The sequence below is a fragment of the Colius striatus genome, chromosome 11 (genome assembly GCF_028858725.1).
Source record: "Colius striatus isolate bColStr4 chromosome 11, bColStr4.1.hap1, whole genome shotgun sequence".
Taxonomy (NCBI): Eukaryota; Metazoa; Chordata; class Aves; order Coliiformes; family Coliidae; genus Colius; species Colius striatus.
The window spans coordinates 12,204,639-12,221,764 of record NC_084769.1 but is presented as its reverse complement, the minus strand read 5'-3'; the positions used below and the strand labels follow the sequence as shown (position 1 = coordinate 12,221,764).

The 17,126-nt window shown below is 44.2% G+C and overlaps 1 protein-coding gene across 1 annotated transcript in view; it reads right to left on the bottom strand.

Moving 5' to 3' along the window:
• The window catches only part of ADCY5 (adenylate cyclase 5), a 220,951-nt gene extending 208,668 nt beyond the window's left edge, over positions 1-12,283 (bottom strand). The window contains exon 1 of the mRNA XM_062004889.1: positions 10,904-12,283. Coding sequence (XP_061860873.1) covers positions 10,904-11,914 — 1,011 coding nt within the window. The 5' untranslated portion in view covers positions 11,915-12,283. The remainder of the gene's footprint in view (positions 1-10,903) is intronic.
• Between the last annotated feature and the right edge of the window lie 4,843 nt (positions 12,284-17,126).

Genomic DNA, 17,126 nt, shown 5'->3' with positions numbered 1-17,126 from the left:
GATATCACTGTAAAGATTGGTCTGTTCAGAAAAGTTGATTAAAATAAATGGAAGAAAATTATTTAAACCTGTGTGAACACTCCTCTTAACAACTGTGACTTTTATTTAGTTTGCATTCCCTCTGGAAGTAAATTTACTAGGTCCACTTGCAGCTAAAATAGAAAAGTGAGCTGATTTCAGCAGTATACAGTCTCTATATAGTGCGCTCTATATTGTGGTTTAATTTATCCACTCAGAGTTACCTTTCAAAGACACCATTACTTGGACAAACTTTTAGTGTCGTGACTAGAGCCAGATGCTCATCGTCCACATTAGGGAAGAAGGGAAAAAAAATATAGTCTCTTTCTCTAATGACAGATGAAAATATTCTCATGAAATAAGTTCTTAGTGTTTTTTCACAGTCATTTTGACCACAGCTGTAGTAAGCATGCACTTCTAAGAGCCCCTGGAGCAGCCCTAGAGTTCCAACAAGTTAACTAAGTACACCTATTCTAACAGCTGAGAAGGAATAGGCACTCAAAAGGAAGTCACCTGTGAAAGGGCACTTAGCCTTCAAGCTTATTGCTTGTACTGCAGTGCTTTCAAGAAGGTCTCACTCAGGCACGAGACCCAGGTATGCCAGATGTCATATAAATGTACTGTTTGTGACAGAGAATTGCACGCTTTGGGTGGGGTAGGAACTAAAGATAGGTGAAACAAGGAAACCAAGAGACAGTTTCAGTTAAGAGCAGCCAGACAGCTCTAGTCATGGACGTAGCCTTTATTATCTGCTCCTAGCCCTGGCTATGCTTGCTTGTTTGCTTAAAAAAATCCAACAAAACAAACAAATAAGAAAGCACATCAGGACCTTTGTGCCCCAAAGAGCACATATACAAAGGAGGGGTTCTTTTTCAGATGGATCTGTGATCATTACCTGCCATAAATGGTATAGGCTGGCTTGGTCTTTTCTTGATGCAGTGGGATGGCATAGCTGACCTCTGGAAGTGTCTTTCAACCAAATCATCTCTGGCTTTATAGCTTTCAAAAGCTTTTGGGTACATCTGTCACACCAGGAGGTGACACTTGCTCAGCACATCAACATGACTAGGAAGATACAAGCCTGAGCCATATTCCCTCATCCTTCTGCCTTGTCAACAGCCTTGCAGAGTCTTAGATATGACAGTAAAACCTGCATATGCACAGCAGCTATTTGGTGCTGTATAGCTAGAGTCCAGAATAGAAATGGAGAAAAGAAAAATGACGTGTTCAACATCAATTCAGAAGGCAAGAACAAAATTACCCAGTACAAAATCTGGCTGTGATGCCAGAGCCCCTTCACCAACCCACAAGACCATTTGTGTTGTGTTTTAAGTAGATGCCACCACCTTGAGCAGGAAAATACCCCAAATGTGTTCCATCACAATGTCTTACAATCCTGTCTTACTAAGAGGGGAGAGGAAAAAAGCATTGGTTCAGTTCACCTTCATTTCAAAGATCACTGGAGATTGCTTTTTCAACTGACAAATACTGGGCAATTCAGCATTTAAACTTTTTTTTCCTCCATACCATTTGAACAAAAGAAATCATTAAGTGTAAGAAAAGAATTGTTCAGAGAGTGGTGTTAAACAAGCTCAGTAGTCCTTCCTGGCCTTAAAATTCAGGGAGTTCACCACACAACAGCAGTTCCCACACTAGTAATCTACTTTGTGTTCAACAGTTTTAAAGACTGCAGTTAACTTTTAGCATGAGTGAGACTGACATTTTAATTACACGGTCTCCCACCACACTGCAGAGTATCCTCCTTTCCTAGTACCACAGAGTATGTCTTCCTTTCCTCTTGGAGATTCCTAGTAACCACTTGCCCCTAAAAAAGAAATCTCATTCAGTTAGAAACATCATCATTAATAACGTATCCCTCAGTCCAGCCGTTTGTGCAATTCTGTGCATAAATACACACACATTAAGCAAGAACACACACAAAGCTGCTGTTGGGTACTTCCCAGCAAATGGAAAGAGTTCATCACTCAGCAAGCATGTCTGAGTAGCTCTGTCATCTGTGGGCTGACCAGCAAGCTGCTGTTTTTAGAAATATTGATTTGAGTAGTCCCTCACTACATTGCTCGCTCTAAGAATTCAGTTTTTCAAGTCTGAGTGATGCAGAGATCAGCGTTTGTAGCATTTAGTTGAGAGCAGGGAATAAAGAGAAGGAGTCATGGCTTTTTCTGGAGGGAAAAACACAGCCAGGGAACTGTCTGCACTAGCAATGTCTTATGACAGATTTTTGCAAGCAATGTCATACCCTTTTCTTTTGACTATGAAGTGAAGTCTTATACAAGCTGAAAACAGGTTGAAGGAATAAACAGTTTGTGTAAGTTGCTGCTTTGAGAGATCAATTCTTACTTCTGGGGGCAAAAAAAGAAATATACAAACCTGTCCTCATTTATATTCCCCCTCTGCTGCATCAGCACAGTCTTTTGCTTACTGTCTGCAAAGATGCACTCTGATACTAGTGGAATGTGTACGTTGAATCTGTAGAGCAGCTTTAATCCTCAACTCAACCTCCCAAAAGAAAAGCTTCCCATGAAAAGGGAGAATGATAGCCAAGCACAGCAGTACCAAAAAGGCTCAATTCACAGTAAAAAAAAGTTATGAGTGTTGCATGGATGTATAAAACTTCCTTTTCATGAAAACTTTAATACTTCATCTGAGAACTCATCATTCAAACTGCAGAAGAAGCAGTCTAGACAGAGAAGTTAAAATCAGGGCAGGATTGAGGATTCTTTGAAATATACTTCTCTTCTGGTATTTCTGCTGCTATGAAGTAGAAGCTGCCACAAATGGCAAAGATACAGCAGATTAGCTTGATGCTATTACTACATACAGTCCAGATAACATCTTAAACACATAAACATGATTTGTGCTCTTTATATCTGGGAGAGTAAAGATACATCACAACTGCATTAGTGACTTAAAAATATGAAGGAAAAAAGTTACATACTTTATTTGCAGAGCAAAGTCTGAGAACACCAGGAAATGAATGCTGTAACAAAAATCCTACTCAGCATCAGTGAGGTCAGCCTGGCAGTAGAATCAATACTGTCAGTTATGTCAACGCTGTCCATGAATTCTTAAACTGTGGGGTCTCTTCCCACTTGTAAATGCATCACCTTTGTGGGGCACAAGTGACTGTCTGGCTGAAGCAGTTCAAAAGCTTGTCTAACTACCAGGCTCTTATTGAATGTTCAAACACAAGGTTGAAAGCAGAAGGCAGAGCTTTAAACTGTGTTCAGTCCATTTCTCCGAGTGTCAGAACAAGACCGTCTCACGCTAAATTCTAGCACAGATCTGTTGAACAACGCTGTTCCTGTATGTGCCAGTGATGAGGCTGGCAAGGCTTATCACCATCATAAAACACCAAGTACAGATTTCCTTGGGAATGGTCCAGCTGCAGGTGCTAAAAAGAATTTTGGTTCTTGTCTTGGCCTGACAGACATTTTCTCTGTGATCTTTTAAAGTGCTAGAAACTTCAAGCTTTCCCTATGATAAGGTGAGAACATTTTGGAGTTCAGGAGACAAATATTAAAATTATTGTCTGTTTCTCACACCCCCTCAGAACTAGATTATCCTTTTTAATATCTTTGGGCTTGTGTTTTTTCATTCATGAGATTTCCCCTTGGGTTTTTACCTAGCCTGAGGACTCTAAAATAATGAATCAAATTAAGTTTCTGGCAGCAGCAGGATACATCTCGGGTAAAAGACAAAAAAAAAATGGTTTTAAGTATCATCAATGGCAAAACAAAAAACCAGAAAGAGCATCCCTTGGATGCAAGATACCACAAGTTCAGATCACTAGGCTAGACTTCAAAAAGAGGGAAGGAACTAACAGTGAGTATATCCCACATCAAAACACAGGACTCACGGGAGATGAAAAAGTCACATAGCAGTTATACAGGAACCCTCACCTGCTTCCCAGAAGCTGGGAATCTTTGCATTCCCTGCACACACTTTATCACTGTCCTACCCCTCTGGGCCATAAAAAAAACTCCAACATGTAGCACATCATGAAATCATGTAGCAGTTGGAAGGCTTTGGGGAGACTGGTGCACTTCATCTCTCTCCACACTATGTGTTCTGGGTACAGATTATCTGTGCAAGGTGCCGTGTAAATCCTACAGTATAAAGCAGACAGGAAGACAAATCTTGCCCAAGGCTTGCAAAACTTGGAGCCCTGTCTTCTACCTCCTCAAACAAAAGTGGGTATTTTCTCTGAACTGCACCCACCTGCTCAAGAAAGGAAAAAAAAAAAAAAAAAGAAAAAAGAGGAAGACATAACTTTTCAAAGCAGGGCTTCTCAGAAGCCACCACCAGCTAAAGGGTGGACTGCTTTACCACACACATGGAAGCTGCTGTCAAAATAATTTCAGTTTTTACCTCTTGATATTTCAGCTGCTGGTCGAGATTTTTCATTGCATCTTGCAGAATGGAAGTTCTTTTAGTTCAATTAAAAACGAGAGCAATATCCAGTACCAAAATATGAAGACAAACCCAGCTATTCCCAAAAGACTGTAACTATTCCAGCTACTGCAATGGTCAAAAAGTTAGCAATTGTTCTTAAAAGACTGAGGGGAAGCTATGGTGCATGACTGGAAGATTAGCTAATCAAACACAAATCGAATGCATTTGGAGAACAATCTGGTGCCCAAAGTTCACATTCCAGCTGGGCAGAGTCCCAGTCCTTGTCCGCCCCAGCCCTCGGCAGCACTGCCCAAGCAACACTGAACTTGGAGCAAAAGGGCATTTAGGAAGCAGTGAGCTGACTCAGGCTCTTTGAGGGCAAGACCAGTTCCAGTGAGCCTTTAGCACTAGGATAATCAGCATTTTGTTTCCACTGCCATTCAGGTTTATAAATCATTTGAATGCAGTTAATCACAAAAGAACAAACAAATAAGAAGTTGTGCCTTGGACAGGTCTCTAACACAGTATAAAGGTCACACCAGTTTCAAACCAAGCCACTGAGCCCAGGACGCTGAAGGGCAAGTCAATGATTGTTTTGTAAGATTAGAGCATGGACAGTTATCCTTCTGCCCCATGCACCTTGATGAATCTCAACATTTTGCTGAAATAGCTTCACCTCTCCAGAGACAAACAGAACTAGTACACTTTGCTTTATCAAGCATGTCATAAAAATGTCTAGAAGAATAAGCCTTTTGCAAGAACTGGTGCATCTGGCAGAGCAATGCTCCTAGGTCATCCCCATCAGGTTTCATCTTCAATCCTTTGACATCCAAGCCAGTTGTAAGACTGTGATTGTTACCCCAGAGCTGAGAGAAACATGTCAAATGGATCAGTTTACCAGGGCAATAAACCTATTGGGAGTCCAGGAACACAGGGAAATTAGATGCCCAGCACTCAACCACTGTTATGCTAACAGGTTTTGATACCAGTGAACATTACAGTGAAATAACAAAGTAAGGCAGGGTGGTAGGAAGGAGGATAAACCAAGGATGGGTGTGTGGAGGATTAGGAGGTTGCAGGATCGTAGAGTAGTTTAGGAGGTAAGAAAAAAAGATAAGCTTTTGTAAACCTCAAGGAACACACGCACTCCCAAGAGATACAGACAATATTCCTACTAAGGACTAATTGATATACAATACCTCAGAGATTTAATTAATTACCTCTGTTACAGAATTACACTAGGGAAACAACTATCAATGCAACAGTTACTGAATATTTTGGGTTGCCATTTTTTTCTCTGGACAAAACACTACATCTTCACTAACTTTGGACAAACTGCTGTTGGGGCAGATTCTTCAGTTGGTGGAGCAGTGCTGGAGCTCACCTCATTGTATGAGAGCTCTACTGATATCAACATTTATGCAGAACAGGACATTAAGTACAGTTTGAGGCACACAGTACCTGGCTCCATGTAGCCAAATGTCTTAAAATCCCATCCTAAATGAACATTACTCAAATTCATTTTCCAGGTGGATAAAAGTAAAAAGGGCAGTGAAGAACCATAATAAAAGTAATACCTAGATCTATCTGTATTTCAGGTGGCTCATCTCTCTTTCTTTATGATTAAAGGCCACTCGTAGACAATGAAAGTGCAACATAGCAACTTGAGTAATGTACTTCTGAGAATCTCTTAGTCTCAAAACCAGTCATCACCTACATATCTTAAGCATGCTGAGGTGGAACATACAGTACTATTTCTCTTGCTATGTTACTAGCTTCTCCTCGAATGTCATTTAATTGCATCTAAAAAGCATCTTTATGGGACACTAGAAGATACCCATGACTCAAGTCAATATCCTAGTACAGTAAGAAGTTGTTTTTAGTCCTGCTGAAGTGACAGTTCATTTAGAGACTTGAAAAAGAGAGACTGCACAAGACTTCATATCAATGTTTTCATAGAAATGGTTAAACTGAAATGCTACACTTTAAAGAGAGCCACCGGTCAGCTGTGCATCAGTTATGTACCATTAATGACGATAGGGAGAAAGGCCAACACACACACAGTTCTCAGAAGGATGAGGACTGCTAATGTAATGTTGTTGTCATGGAGGTGTATGGAAAGAGGCTGAACAAGCAAGAGCTCAACATCAGGATCCTTGAATCAGAGTGTTATAAACAAGAGCCACGTGCTGGGGCAGCCAAGAACTGTGCAATCAGAGATCCTTTGCAGGAATACTTGGAGAGGACAGAGATCAGAACATTTCAGTTTCTCTTTTGATGAGGTTACTGACAGAAGACAGAAAAAAAAACCCAACAAAAAGTATTTCTCTTTCCCAGTCTTCTGGTTTCGTGGTACCTTAACAGTCACCCACTCACACCGAGTTAATAAACTACAAAGGCTTAACTGTATCCTTGGAACAAGGAACCTCAGAAAGTTACAATAAAACAGGTTTGGATGGGAAAATGGGAGTATATCTAACCTCAGTCTGCAGGTCCGTTTGATGTTTGTATATAGCGTTCTTATCCCTTACCCTGGTCCCTCACCCACTCCCACACACAATCCCCATCCCTTTTTAAGTCTGATTCAGAGCCCAATAAACTCTGTTATGAAACTCCCTGTCCCTTAGCCCCTAGTCTTACAAAAATACCAGCGCTTACTCAAGACTATCTGCATTGAGGGCAGCTGGTCTACTCACATGATTTCAGTTAAGCATCTCCAACTTCTACACTATTAGTTCTTCCTGTGCAAGTTTGTGGGTCAGAGAGGTAGTTTGTTTCTACCAGAACATAGAATAAATCTCAGTGTCATGTTTGTTGTGAACATCAGACAGTTTATTAGTAACTAGTATATTTCTTTCTCAGTGAAGTATTAGTCTTATTCCCACGTAAAGTACTGCTTACATGAATCCTGGAGCTGAATGTGGTTTCAGGACCTGAAAATGTATCAAAACCAACACATGGAAAATGCTGGCTTAAACAGAGATACACTATATATACAGAGAGAGGAAGTCATAGACTTGTGTGAATTGAAACACATTTGTAATCCAAACTGTCCTAGAATAACCCAAGGACACAAACCTAAAGATAATGCAGTTATATCCTCCCCAATAAATCCAAAATCAGTTACTCTTTGAATTAATTGATCTTAGGTACACAGAAAAACCTTTAAGCAATCAAGATGTGCAGTTGGCAGTGTCATACATTCATTGTGCTCTGCTTCCAACACTAGTTTTTGGATGTGAATAAATTCTCATATACATTTGTTTTTCTCCCCTCCTCCTGGGTAACTTTTTAATAGAATGCAATAATTTTTATTCATTATCATTTTTTGTTATAATCAAACAGCAATTCAAGAAGCCAAGGTCATTGCTTCATCTACCTCATCAGACTCGCAGAGCTATCAAGTATACCTACCTGCTTTTGCTAGGGGTGCTCAGGGTACTCTTCTGAAAGACAAACCCCAGATTCCTCTAGGTAGCAAACAAGTCAGAGCCTATTTTCAAACTGCAGTGACTCCAGAAGAATTATTAATAAAGCAGCTCAGTTAAGACTGAACAACTGTAACTACCTTTACTTGTGTCACCTTACTGATTCAGAAATAGTGGATCGTCTTAAGCCTTTCATGAAGCCTGACTAGTGCAGCCTTGGACCAGACAGTTTGAAAGAAGTTTGATAGAGCTAGGAGAAGGGAATTCAGACAATAAAATCCTGCATACTCAGCAAGGGAATCCAACAAGTTGCCTTTCTCCCAAAAGGGAGCTAAAATCAAGCATTTCACCCTCTTAAGAAAGAAGAGTAGTGAGGTTTTTAACAGGCTTCTGAGCCTCATAAAAGTGCTCAGGAGTCTACACAAGAGTCACGCAGCTTTGAATGTTAGTGGATCATAACAAGAGTGTATGATTTTTTTCCTGGCTTGGAAACAACTGGGAGAAGACTAAAAGAAAAAAGTCCACACAAAGAAGAATTTGCTTAAGAACTATGGTTAAAAATGCCATGAAAAAAAGAGAGGAAAGGAGATACACATCCTAATCAGTATTTCTTCTGCAGCTGCCATAGATAAAGAGATGTAGTCACCAATGTATTCACATCCACTCCTGCTCCACAAAACCCAGGCTGATGTGACAGGCAGCATGAAGTCACTGAAAACAACTTAACCCCCTCGTCTCGATTTATCTGGTCTTCGTCTGCCTTCACCCCATTAGTTTAAAAGGGGAAAATGGGGCTTGTGTGCATCAGTGGGGCAGAACTGAACACAACACATTTCCATGGCAACAAGATACAGCCCCAGTGAGGAAGGCCTGCTGCTAATAGCTGTGAGGCGACGTGCTCGGCAGAAACAGATTTCTCTATCAGACAGCCAGAGATAGCAGCTCGCGTTCATACGCAAACGTGCACGGAATCTGATTCTTGGCCTTGTACAACCCCACACTGAACTCACCCAGAGCTACGCCAACCACAACAAGATAGAGACCGGCATGTGGTGGTAGCAGGAAAAATGAATGTGCAATATGGAGAGACATGATGCCTTTAAAAACAAAGCAAGAGTACTCCTATGACATTCCTCGTTAATGGGATATTTATTGCCAAACTGCAGGAAAACCCAACGCTAGTATGAAAGGAAAAGCAACTGCGTAATGCAGAGATTTGTGCATACTGCAACATCACTTACTGGCTGGGATTTTACCTTTGATGAGTGCACATTTATAGACAAGCTCAACCTCTTAGAAATAACCCTGCTACATTCAGAAAGGGGGAGAGCTTCCATTATCCCAAGTTCTCCACTGAGGAAGTTAATCATTTGGCCTTCATGATTTAGGCTCGTTTCCATTAAAATACAGTTCCCAACACTTTCTCATATAATGATATTTTATGCAATTATTAGTATCCTCCAAATTCAACCTTGGTTGTAACAGGCTGCTGAGTCTTTCAGCTATAATCATGACGAGCTTTGCCTTCATCTATAAGAATACAGTCTCCAAAAACACTGAACTCAATAGGGCAAGTCTCGATTTATAATGTTAAGAGGACACACAAGGCTTTGCAGGACCAGAGCCCCAGCAAGTAAGAGCTGAAGCCATTAGCAAACTTTTCCAAGTCAAGCAGAAAAACAGCAACTGTCCTGCTTACAGTGTGTGCTCTGCTGGAAAGGCACAAAAAGCCATTTATATCAAACATAAGAAAAATATGCCATGTACAGTTTATAAAAATATCTGTAAAAAACTAAGAACAAAGCCAGAAACTGTCCAAGCAGACTTCACTGAGCAGGGGGTGGTGTGAGAGGGGGGAAAAGAAATTTCATGGGCTATTTTGTAGAGCAGAACAGCGACAGCCCCATTGTACCAAAGTTTTATTTAAACCCTACAACTTTTCTTGGTGCTGCAATAGGTGGAACTCAAAACAGTTCACAAGATTTAAGGCAGGCACCGCAAGCACGAGGCTTTATTTTGTTTTGTGATAGGGCTGTGAAGCTACTAAACATCTGATTCTAATAAACAATCCTCAGTTACAATCGATCACCAGGGCTGACTCTGTAACAGGCTCATCCTTGTTCAGAGTCCTGTCTGTCAGGATGACAGTTACCACATTGCTACGATGTTCTAAGGCAACGGTTTCCCCATTGCCAAGGTGTCTGGTAAGCTCAGAGCACATGAGCCCCAAGGCCACTTGCTTTGCTTGAAAAGAAGAGTGGTGCCGTTGTTTATACAGATATGGTAATTAAAAATTGCACTTTAATGCATTTGAGAATAGTGTTATTGTTCCCGTGAACCAAACTGCTCCAGTGAAACATGACATCACAGCTAAATAATAACTTGCATTTACACTTTTTTAAAAACTTCTGGTTTTTTCTGGCTCTATATGAACTCTGGGCTGCTTCACCATAGCTATTTCCAGCAGATCTCAGAGCAAAACACCTTCTTGCTAAACCAAGAGCTTACTCCACGTTTCCCATGGAGCACGCTCTCCAATGCCTAAGCAAGCACTGCACTGACGCCAAACCAGACTCTGGAGAGACACACAAGGATAACCTCTAGCTGATAAAAAAGGCAAGACTTTCCACACATTTCTCAGTAACACAGCAGCACACGTGGATATCATTCCACAGGTGTGCTCAGTGAAGAGCTGTTTACATTAAACACAACCGAAGGGCACTTTAGCAGGGCTGGCTAACGGCGCTGAAGCAGCAGTCACAGGAAACCAGCAAGGCACATTTCTTAAACGTTTAGAGCCTTAATGAAAAGCAGCAATGGGAAACACAGCTATAAAAGCAACAAGATTACAGGCTAGCCACCACATTGTACAATTGCCATCTCGTGGCAGGCAAACTAGGGGGTTTGACAGGAAGCCCCGGCTGCCTTCCAGCACTGGGCAGGCCTATGGAAGTCAGACAACCCCAGTTTCCTTGCCCTTCAGTGCGGTGGGTAGGTAGGGCTGCTGGGCACACACTCGAACCGGCTTGGGGTTCGCCTACCTGCTTCAGGAGGAACTTATCCTCCGCGTTGATCTTGAGGGAGATGGCCAGGTGGATGGTAGACAGCACCACCCCGCTGATGACCGCGGCCCTCATCCGCACTGGCAGCAGCGTGTAGATACTGTAGATAAAGAAGACGGTCCACCAGATGCCCTCCGAGGCGCTCCTGGGCCACACCAGCAGAACCCCTACCACTTGCACTGCCAGGATCACCAAGATGACAGAGTAGCACGCCAACCACATGTGGTCCTGGTGGAAGTCGTTGCGGTTGCACACCATGCACAGCACCACCATCAGCAGGATTGCCACAGAGAGCACCACGACGTAGGATACCTCATAGTGGCCGTGCGCAGCATGGAAAATCAGCATGACCACGCAGACCAGCACCAGCACGGCCATGAGCATGGTGAGGCTGCTCTGGTTGAGTCGGAAGAAGTAGCGCTGATAGAGGCGCTCCAGTTTCTCCGACTGGAACTTCTTGGACCTGAAGATTTGCAGCAGGCTATTACAACAGCTGCCCATGGAGAAGGCCACCTCGGAGTCCCTCTCGTCCCCGTCCTCCTCCTCCAGCTCCTCAATCTTGGCCTTGATGCGCTTCTCTTCCAACCCCAGCTCCACAGACCGGGGCCGTACCTCCCCCTGCTCCCCCAGCTGCCGAGGGCTGGCATTGTTGGGGGCAGCAGGGGAATCACCACCGGGCGGCTGGCGGGACCGGTGACGTCTGCTGTCATCACTATGTTCCTGCCAGGCAGATTTAGACCTAAAGCTCATCATCCTGCAGCCGCTTTCCCTGTGGCTTCTGCTTGCCTGAGGTTCATAGTCTTCTTCACTCCTCCACCTGCTCGACATGCGGGATGCCTTCTTGTCCAAGGACCTGTTGGGTGGTGGTGGATAGGAGTAGCCATTGGCCCGGGCCTCTGCTTCGCCCCAGGCTGAGCGGTGCTGCTCCGTGCCTGCCCAGGGCGCGGGGCTGCCGAAGCCCGGAGGGCTGACGCTGTTGGACCGGGACATACCCTGAGAGTAAGGGCAGCGGATGAGGGGACAACCGCTGGGCAGGTGCAGAGGGTTCACCTGCCGCGGGGGACGAGCTGATGGGGAGAAAAGCCCAAAAGATAGGAGGGAGAAGAGGAAAAAAAAGAAAAAAAAAAAAAGACGAAAAAAAACCAACCAAAAAAGGGGATTAAAAAAAAGAGGAAAAAAAACCCGCTAACGCTCCCAAAGTCTCTGGAGCAGCCGAGCGTCCCCCAGAGCCGGGATCTCCCCGGCAGGTCTTTCAGGGCAGCGCGGCGGAGGCGCGCGCCATCGCCGGCCCCGGTGCTTCGACACCCCCCGAGCAAGCTCGGCACCGCCGGGGCCGGGACGCCCCCGCCTCACGGCAGCTCGCCCTCAGCCGAGCCGCGGCGGCCGCAGGGGCTCCGGGCGCCGCGGGGGAGCCGCATCGCAGCGCGCCGCGCCGGCCCGGCACCCGCCGCTCGGGGCCAGGCGCGGGGCGGACGGGCGGCGGCACCGGCTTCACCGCGGGCCGGTCGGCGGGGAGGGCACGGAGGCTCAGGCTCGTCGGGCCGCGGCGGCCGGCGGCGACGGGAGCATCCCCTGCCGGGGCGGCGCTGGGCGCGGCGGGGCTGCCCTGGGCGGGCCGGGCTGCGGCTGCGGCGCCCCCACCTCGCTTCGCCTCCCAGCGGCAGCGCCCCGGCGGCAAGACAGGGCCGGCGGCGGCCGCGCTGCTCATGCACACGCCCGCCGCCGCTTCGCTTGCCGCTCCCGCTACGCCGCGGTGCCTTCGGGCAGCGGGAGCGCTTCTTCCAGAGGCACCGGGGAAGGGGAGAAACGAGCCAATCTGAAGAGGGGGTGGGGGGGGGGAAAAGCAAAAAGGACGAGAAAGGCGGGGGCGCGGCGCTCCCTCCTCCGCGCTGCCAACGGCACGGAGCGACGGCGGCCCCGCGCGCGCCTCTGTCAGGGACGGCGGCAGCGGCCCGTCCCGGCCCCGCGTCTCTTTGTACTCCCCATTCAACCGGGCGCCGGCCGCGCCGGCCCCCGCCACCGCCCCCAGCCAGCCCCCATTGGCGCGCCCCCCACCGCCGCCTGCCGCCATTGGCCGCCGCCTCCAGCCGGCCCGCCAATGCGAGCTGCCGAGGGGCGGGCCGCCGCCCGGCGGCCGTTAACTCGTTCGGCGCTCCGCGGCGGCCGTTGGCGCCTCCCCAGGGGCGGCCCCTCGCGCCTGACGGCGGCCGCCGCTTGCCCGCCCGCGCCGGAACGGCAGGAGAGCCGCCTTATCTGTCGCCGGTGTTCTGCCTCCTCTTCGAGGCTTGGGGGAGGATATAGCTTTCCCTAGAAGCGGATGGGAAAAGGAGACTGGCTCCTGCCTCAGGGAAGAGGAGCGTCACCATTCCTCACCGGCGGCCACAACACGAGTGAACAGAGGAAAGTAAAGCCCCGCAAAAACTTCTCACCTTTGTACCTGTTACTATTCTTAAACTGCAAATAGAGGCTTTAGGGTTGAGCTTGGTTTTGTTTTGGTGGTGTTTGGTTCTTTGGCGAGTTTTTTTCCTCCTCAACTACAACCCATGTCTTCACTTGCCAATGTTAGGACACGGTCTTACTGAGAGTATATTGTCTCACCTGGTTAGCCAGACTGGTGAGGAGGAGGACAGCACAGCAGCTCCCACCGAGTTTCAAACACTAGCCTCTTCTACACTGTTCTTTCAGATGACCCACAGTTTCTGCAGCTGACTTAGCCAACTGATGATTTACAGTGTTTTGAAGGCAAGCATGATCTGTACTAAGAATAATATTATTGCTTGATGTTTTGGAGCATGTTTTATTAAAAACAGTTAACTCAGATGCCTATTTAAAGTTGCTGAAACTGATAAGTGTCTTGATGTTTGTCCAAACATTGAAAATCCTGGCTCACAAGTAGCCCTTAGTACTGAAGCTATGCTTTTCAAGGGACAGAAGAAAAGTCTGCAGAGAGGCAGCACTGGTGGATAAAGTTGGAATAAACAGCCTTCCAAACACAAGCCCTTGAGCTGTGTTTTATGCCTCCAAGCAGCTCCACAAACTGCAGCAAGTTAGGCTTTTCTGCATTTCAGTGAAGGTTTGTAAACTCACACGCTGAATTTTCACCAGCTGCTTCCACAGGGCATCTTTTACTTACCAGGAATTCACACTTAAAGGTTTTCACTGCTCCTCTTTTACGTTCAACTACTACAGTGGTGCTCACTTCCGTGGCATTTTCCTGCCAGGTGCTACATACTGCAGCTGACCAAGGTTGCATTCACAGTTCCCTTTCCATGGGAAGACATTTTTATATGTAAATACTACTGTCTATCAGATGGAATTTGCCTTATCTTGGGTTATTACGCAATGCTGTCACTAACCATACACAAGTAGAACAAAACTCAAGAATTCTGTGGTTGGTTATTCCAGCTGCCCAGTGCTTGGACTCTAGGGATAAAGACAGTGAAACAGTTCTTCAGTGTGGCATAATTTGGGACAGGTCTTTTTGGTTTAGAATCAAAGAATCATTAGGCTGGAAAAAAAAACTCATTGAGTTCCACTATTAACCTAACACTGCCATGTCCACTGCTAAACCTTGTCCTTAAGCACCACATCTACACGGCTTTTAAATACCTCCAAGGGTGGCATCTCCACCACTTTCCTGGGCAGCCTGCTCCAATTTTGTACATAAAATTCAATATAAATAGAAAACACATATTTTGGAGTTCTTCTCTCAAAGACAGCAAAAAAAAAACCAAAACACTTTTTCCACAAAAAACGTGCAACTGTAAAAATCAAGGAAAGGGAGAAAGATGACCAACTATAACCTCGTGTTTAAAAGTAATTGAGAGAAAACAACTAAGTAGGCATGTATAAGAAGCAGGCATATTCCAGATCCAACATGGACATCTTTTAGTTCTGGATATCAAGAATGCGTTCCTTAGGTAATGAACCAAAGAATTTTAAGGCTCTTATGTTTCATCTTATTTAGCTTTTGCATCATGATAGCTTCTGGAAGCCTAAATATAAGGCAAGATTTCACTGTGGAGTAAACTATGGCCTCTTCTCCAAGAAGTTTACATATACAGAGGTACCAGGAATTGGTAGTTTCGATTCTAGAGTATCATTCATGTTTCTTTTCGTGATGTATTTTCACATATTAATAGTACTATGTTTTTCTAACGTTACAAAATTGATGCTAAAACTGAACACTTCAAAATTGTTTAAAAAAAGATCTTTAAACAGAGGGGGGGGGTTTAACCTCTTTAAAAAAGATCTTTAACCAGCTTTGTCTTTGCTAGAGAGGAATACAAGAGTTTGTAACTTTAAAAACAGGTAAGTAAATATGAGGGGGCAAGTTTAAAGTTTAAGTAAGGTAAAGGAGTGGTTAGAAGAGATTCTGCAAGAAATCTGTAACTTGTGAGAACAATAGTGATGTTCTATTAGAAGCAAAGAGTAGTGGCAAATAATCAGGCACTTCACACAATGAGGACTTATAGGGCTATGACAAAAAAAGATGTAGGATTCCACGCAAAGACTAAAATCTTAAAACTAATGCCTACTTTCAGGTGGTTGATTAGGTCTCATATCTCAGAACTATAGTAGAAGGTAACTCGTAGGATATTGTAATATTAAGGATACAAACTACAGTGCAGATAACTTTTGTTTCAACATGCTGCTTCTTTGAGCGCCAGCTCTTGTGTCTAATTCAGGAACCTGATTATAAATGGCAGGTAAGGAACTATCTTTATCTCACCCAAAAGAGTTATGTGAGAATGCAAAGCCACAGCCTATCCTGTGTGGCTGTAAAGTCATTTAAAAATGTCTAATATTTAATATAAGAACATTCAGGCAATTATTCTCTGTTAATAAATGATACATAGAGAGCAGTTACCTTTCCCTCTCATAACTTAGTTCGGTCAGTTTCTGAAAAATGACTAAAAGGGAGGAGCTTCTGTATCTCAGTACCAACATGGCTATTTACAAACTATGACCTCAGTCAATACAAGTATTCTTTGTTTTCTAATCTGTAAAATGAGAATATTTAATTGCTCTGTTCACAGAGATCAACAAACACAATTATCACATTACTATGTAGCGCTGAAACAGAGAAACTTTCTATACCTTATCTGGAACGGCTATTGTTCCACCTTCCACTCTAGCCTAGCCTTCCCAAATTCTATTCAGCCAGCCATAAGTCATAACCCAGCTATTTTGGGTTTGGTTTTTTTTGAGTGGGGGGCCAAAATTCCATTAGGTACCTTCAATCATGATTTAATCAAATTCTGGATTTAAAATAGAACTCTGCCTCTTCAAGATTCTCTCTCTCAAAAACTATTTTTCTGGTTAAAATAATGTCTAAATGAAAGTAGATACATGGAAGATTTAGAGAACAAAATTACTAGAATGATTTCAATTCCACAAGGTCCTTCCACAAGCCATGAAAGAAGCAAGTATAGTCAGAGAGTTGTGAAGCACAGATCTGAAGTTCTTTGACACACAAACAGTTCACACAAATTCTGAGTTCAAATGTAGCCTCATAAACCCATATCAAAGTTTTTTACTTTATTTTTACAACAACAGGTGCAGTAGATAAACATTAGCATTCTTTCTTTGCATTATTTACTTAAAACAGGGAATAACATCTTGATAGTGACCTCACAACACACGTCACACATTTCGCTTTTCGTGGCCTTCATGCACTTATTAAATCCAGAACTCTAAAACATCCGTGCTCCCCAAATTAGTGAAGCTTTTATAAAATAGGTTCTTAGTCCTTTTACCAACTATCTTTGCATAGTCCAAAGCAGCCCTCTGAAACCCAGAGCTAATAAAAGAATTTAACTAGGAGGCATGAAATCCTGAAACTGAACAAGCTGCTAGTATATATTCTCTTGCTCCCCTTGCCTCTGCCTCCCTAATCTGACGATTCACTAGAAATAGAACCAAAAGTGAGTAGAAAACTGCAAAAACACAAAACCACAGCCATTTAAAAAAAACACAAAAAGCACAACCCAAAAGAATCTGACTCATCTCTGACTTTTAGGGGGTTTTTAAGGGTACACAGAATCCTAGTAAGACAAGGTGCTTATTAAATCAGTTTTCATCAGGTTTTTCACAGCAGCATCCACAACATTTCACCCCAAATGCCTAACTGGAAATATTTTCATTCCTATGTTGTTTAGGACAAGCTAGAGGTAGGATGCAGATCTGCAACATATGCACA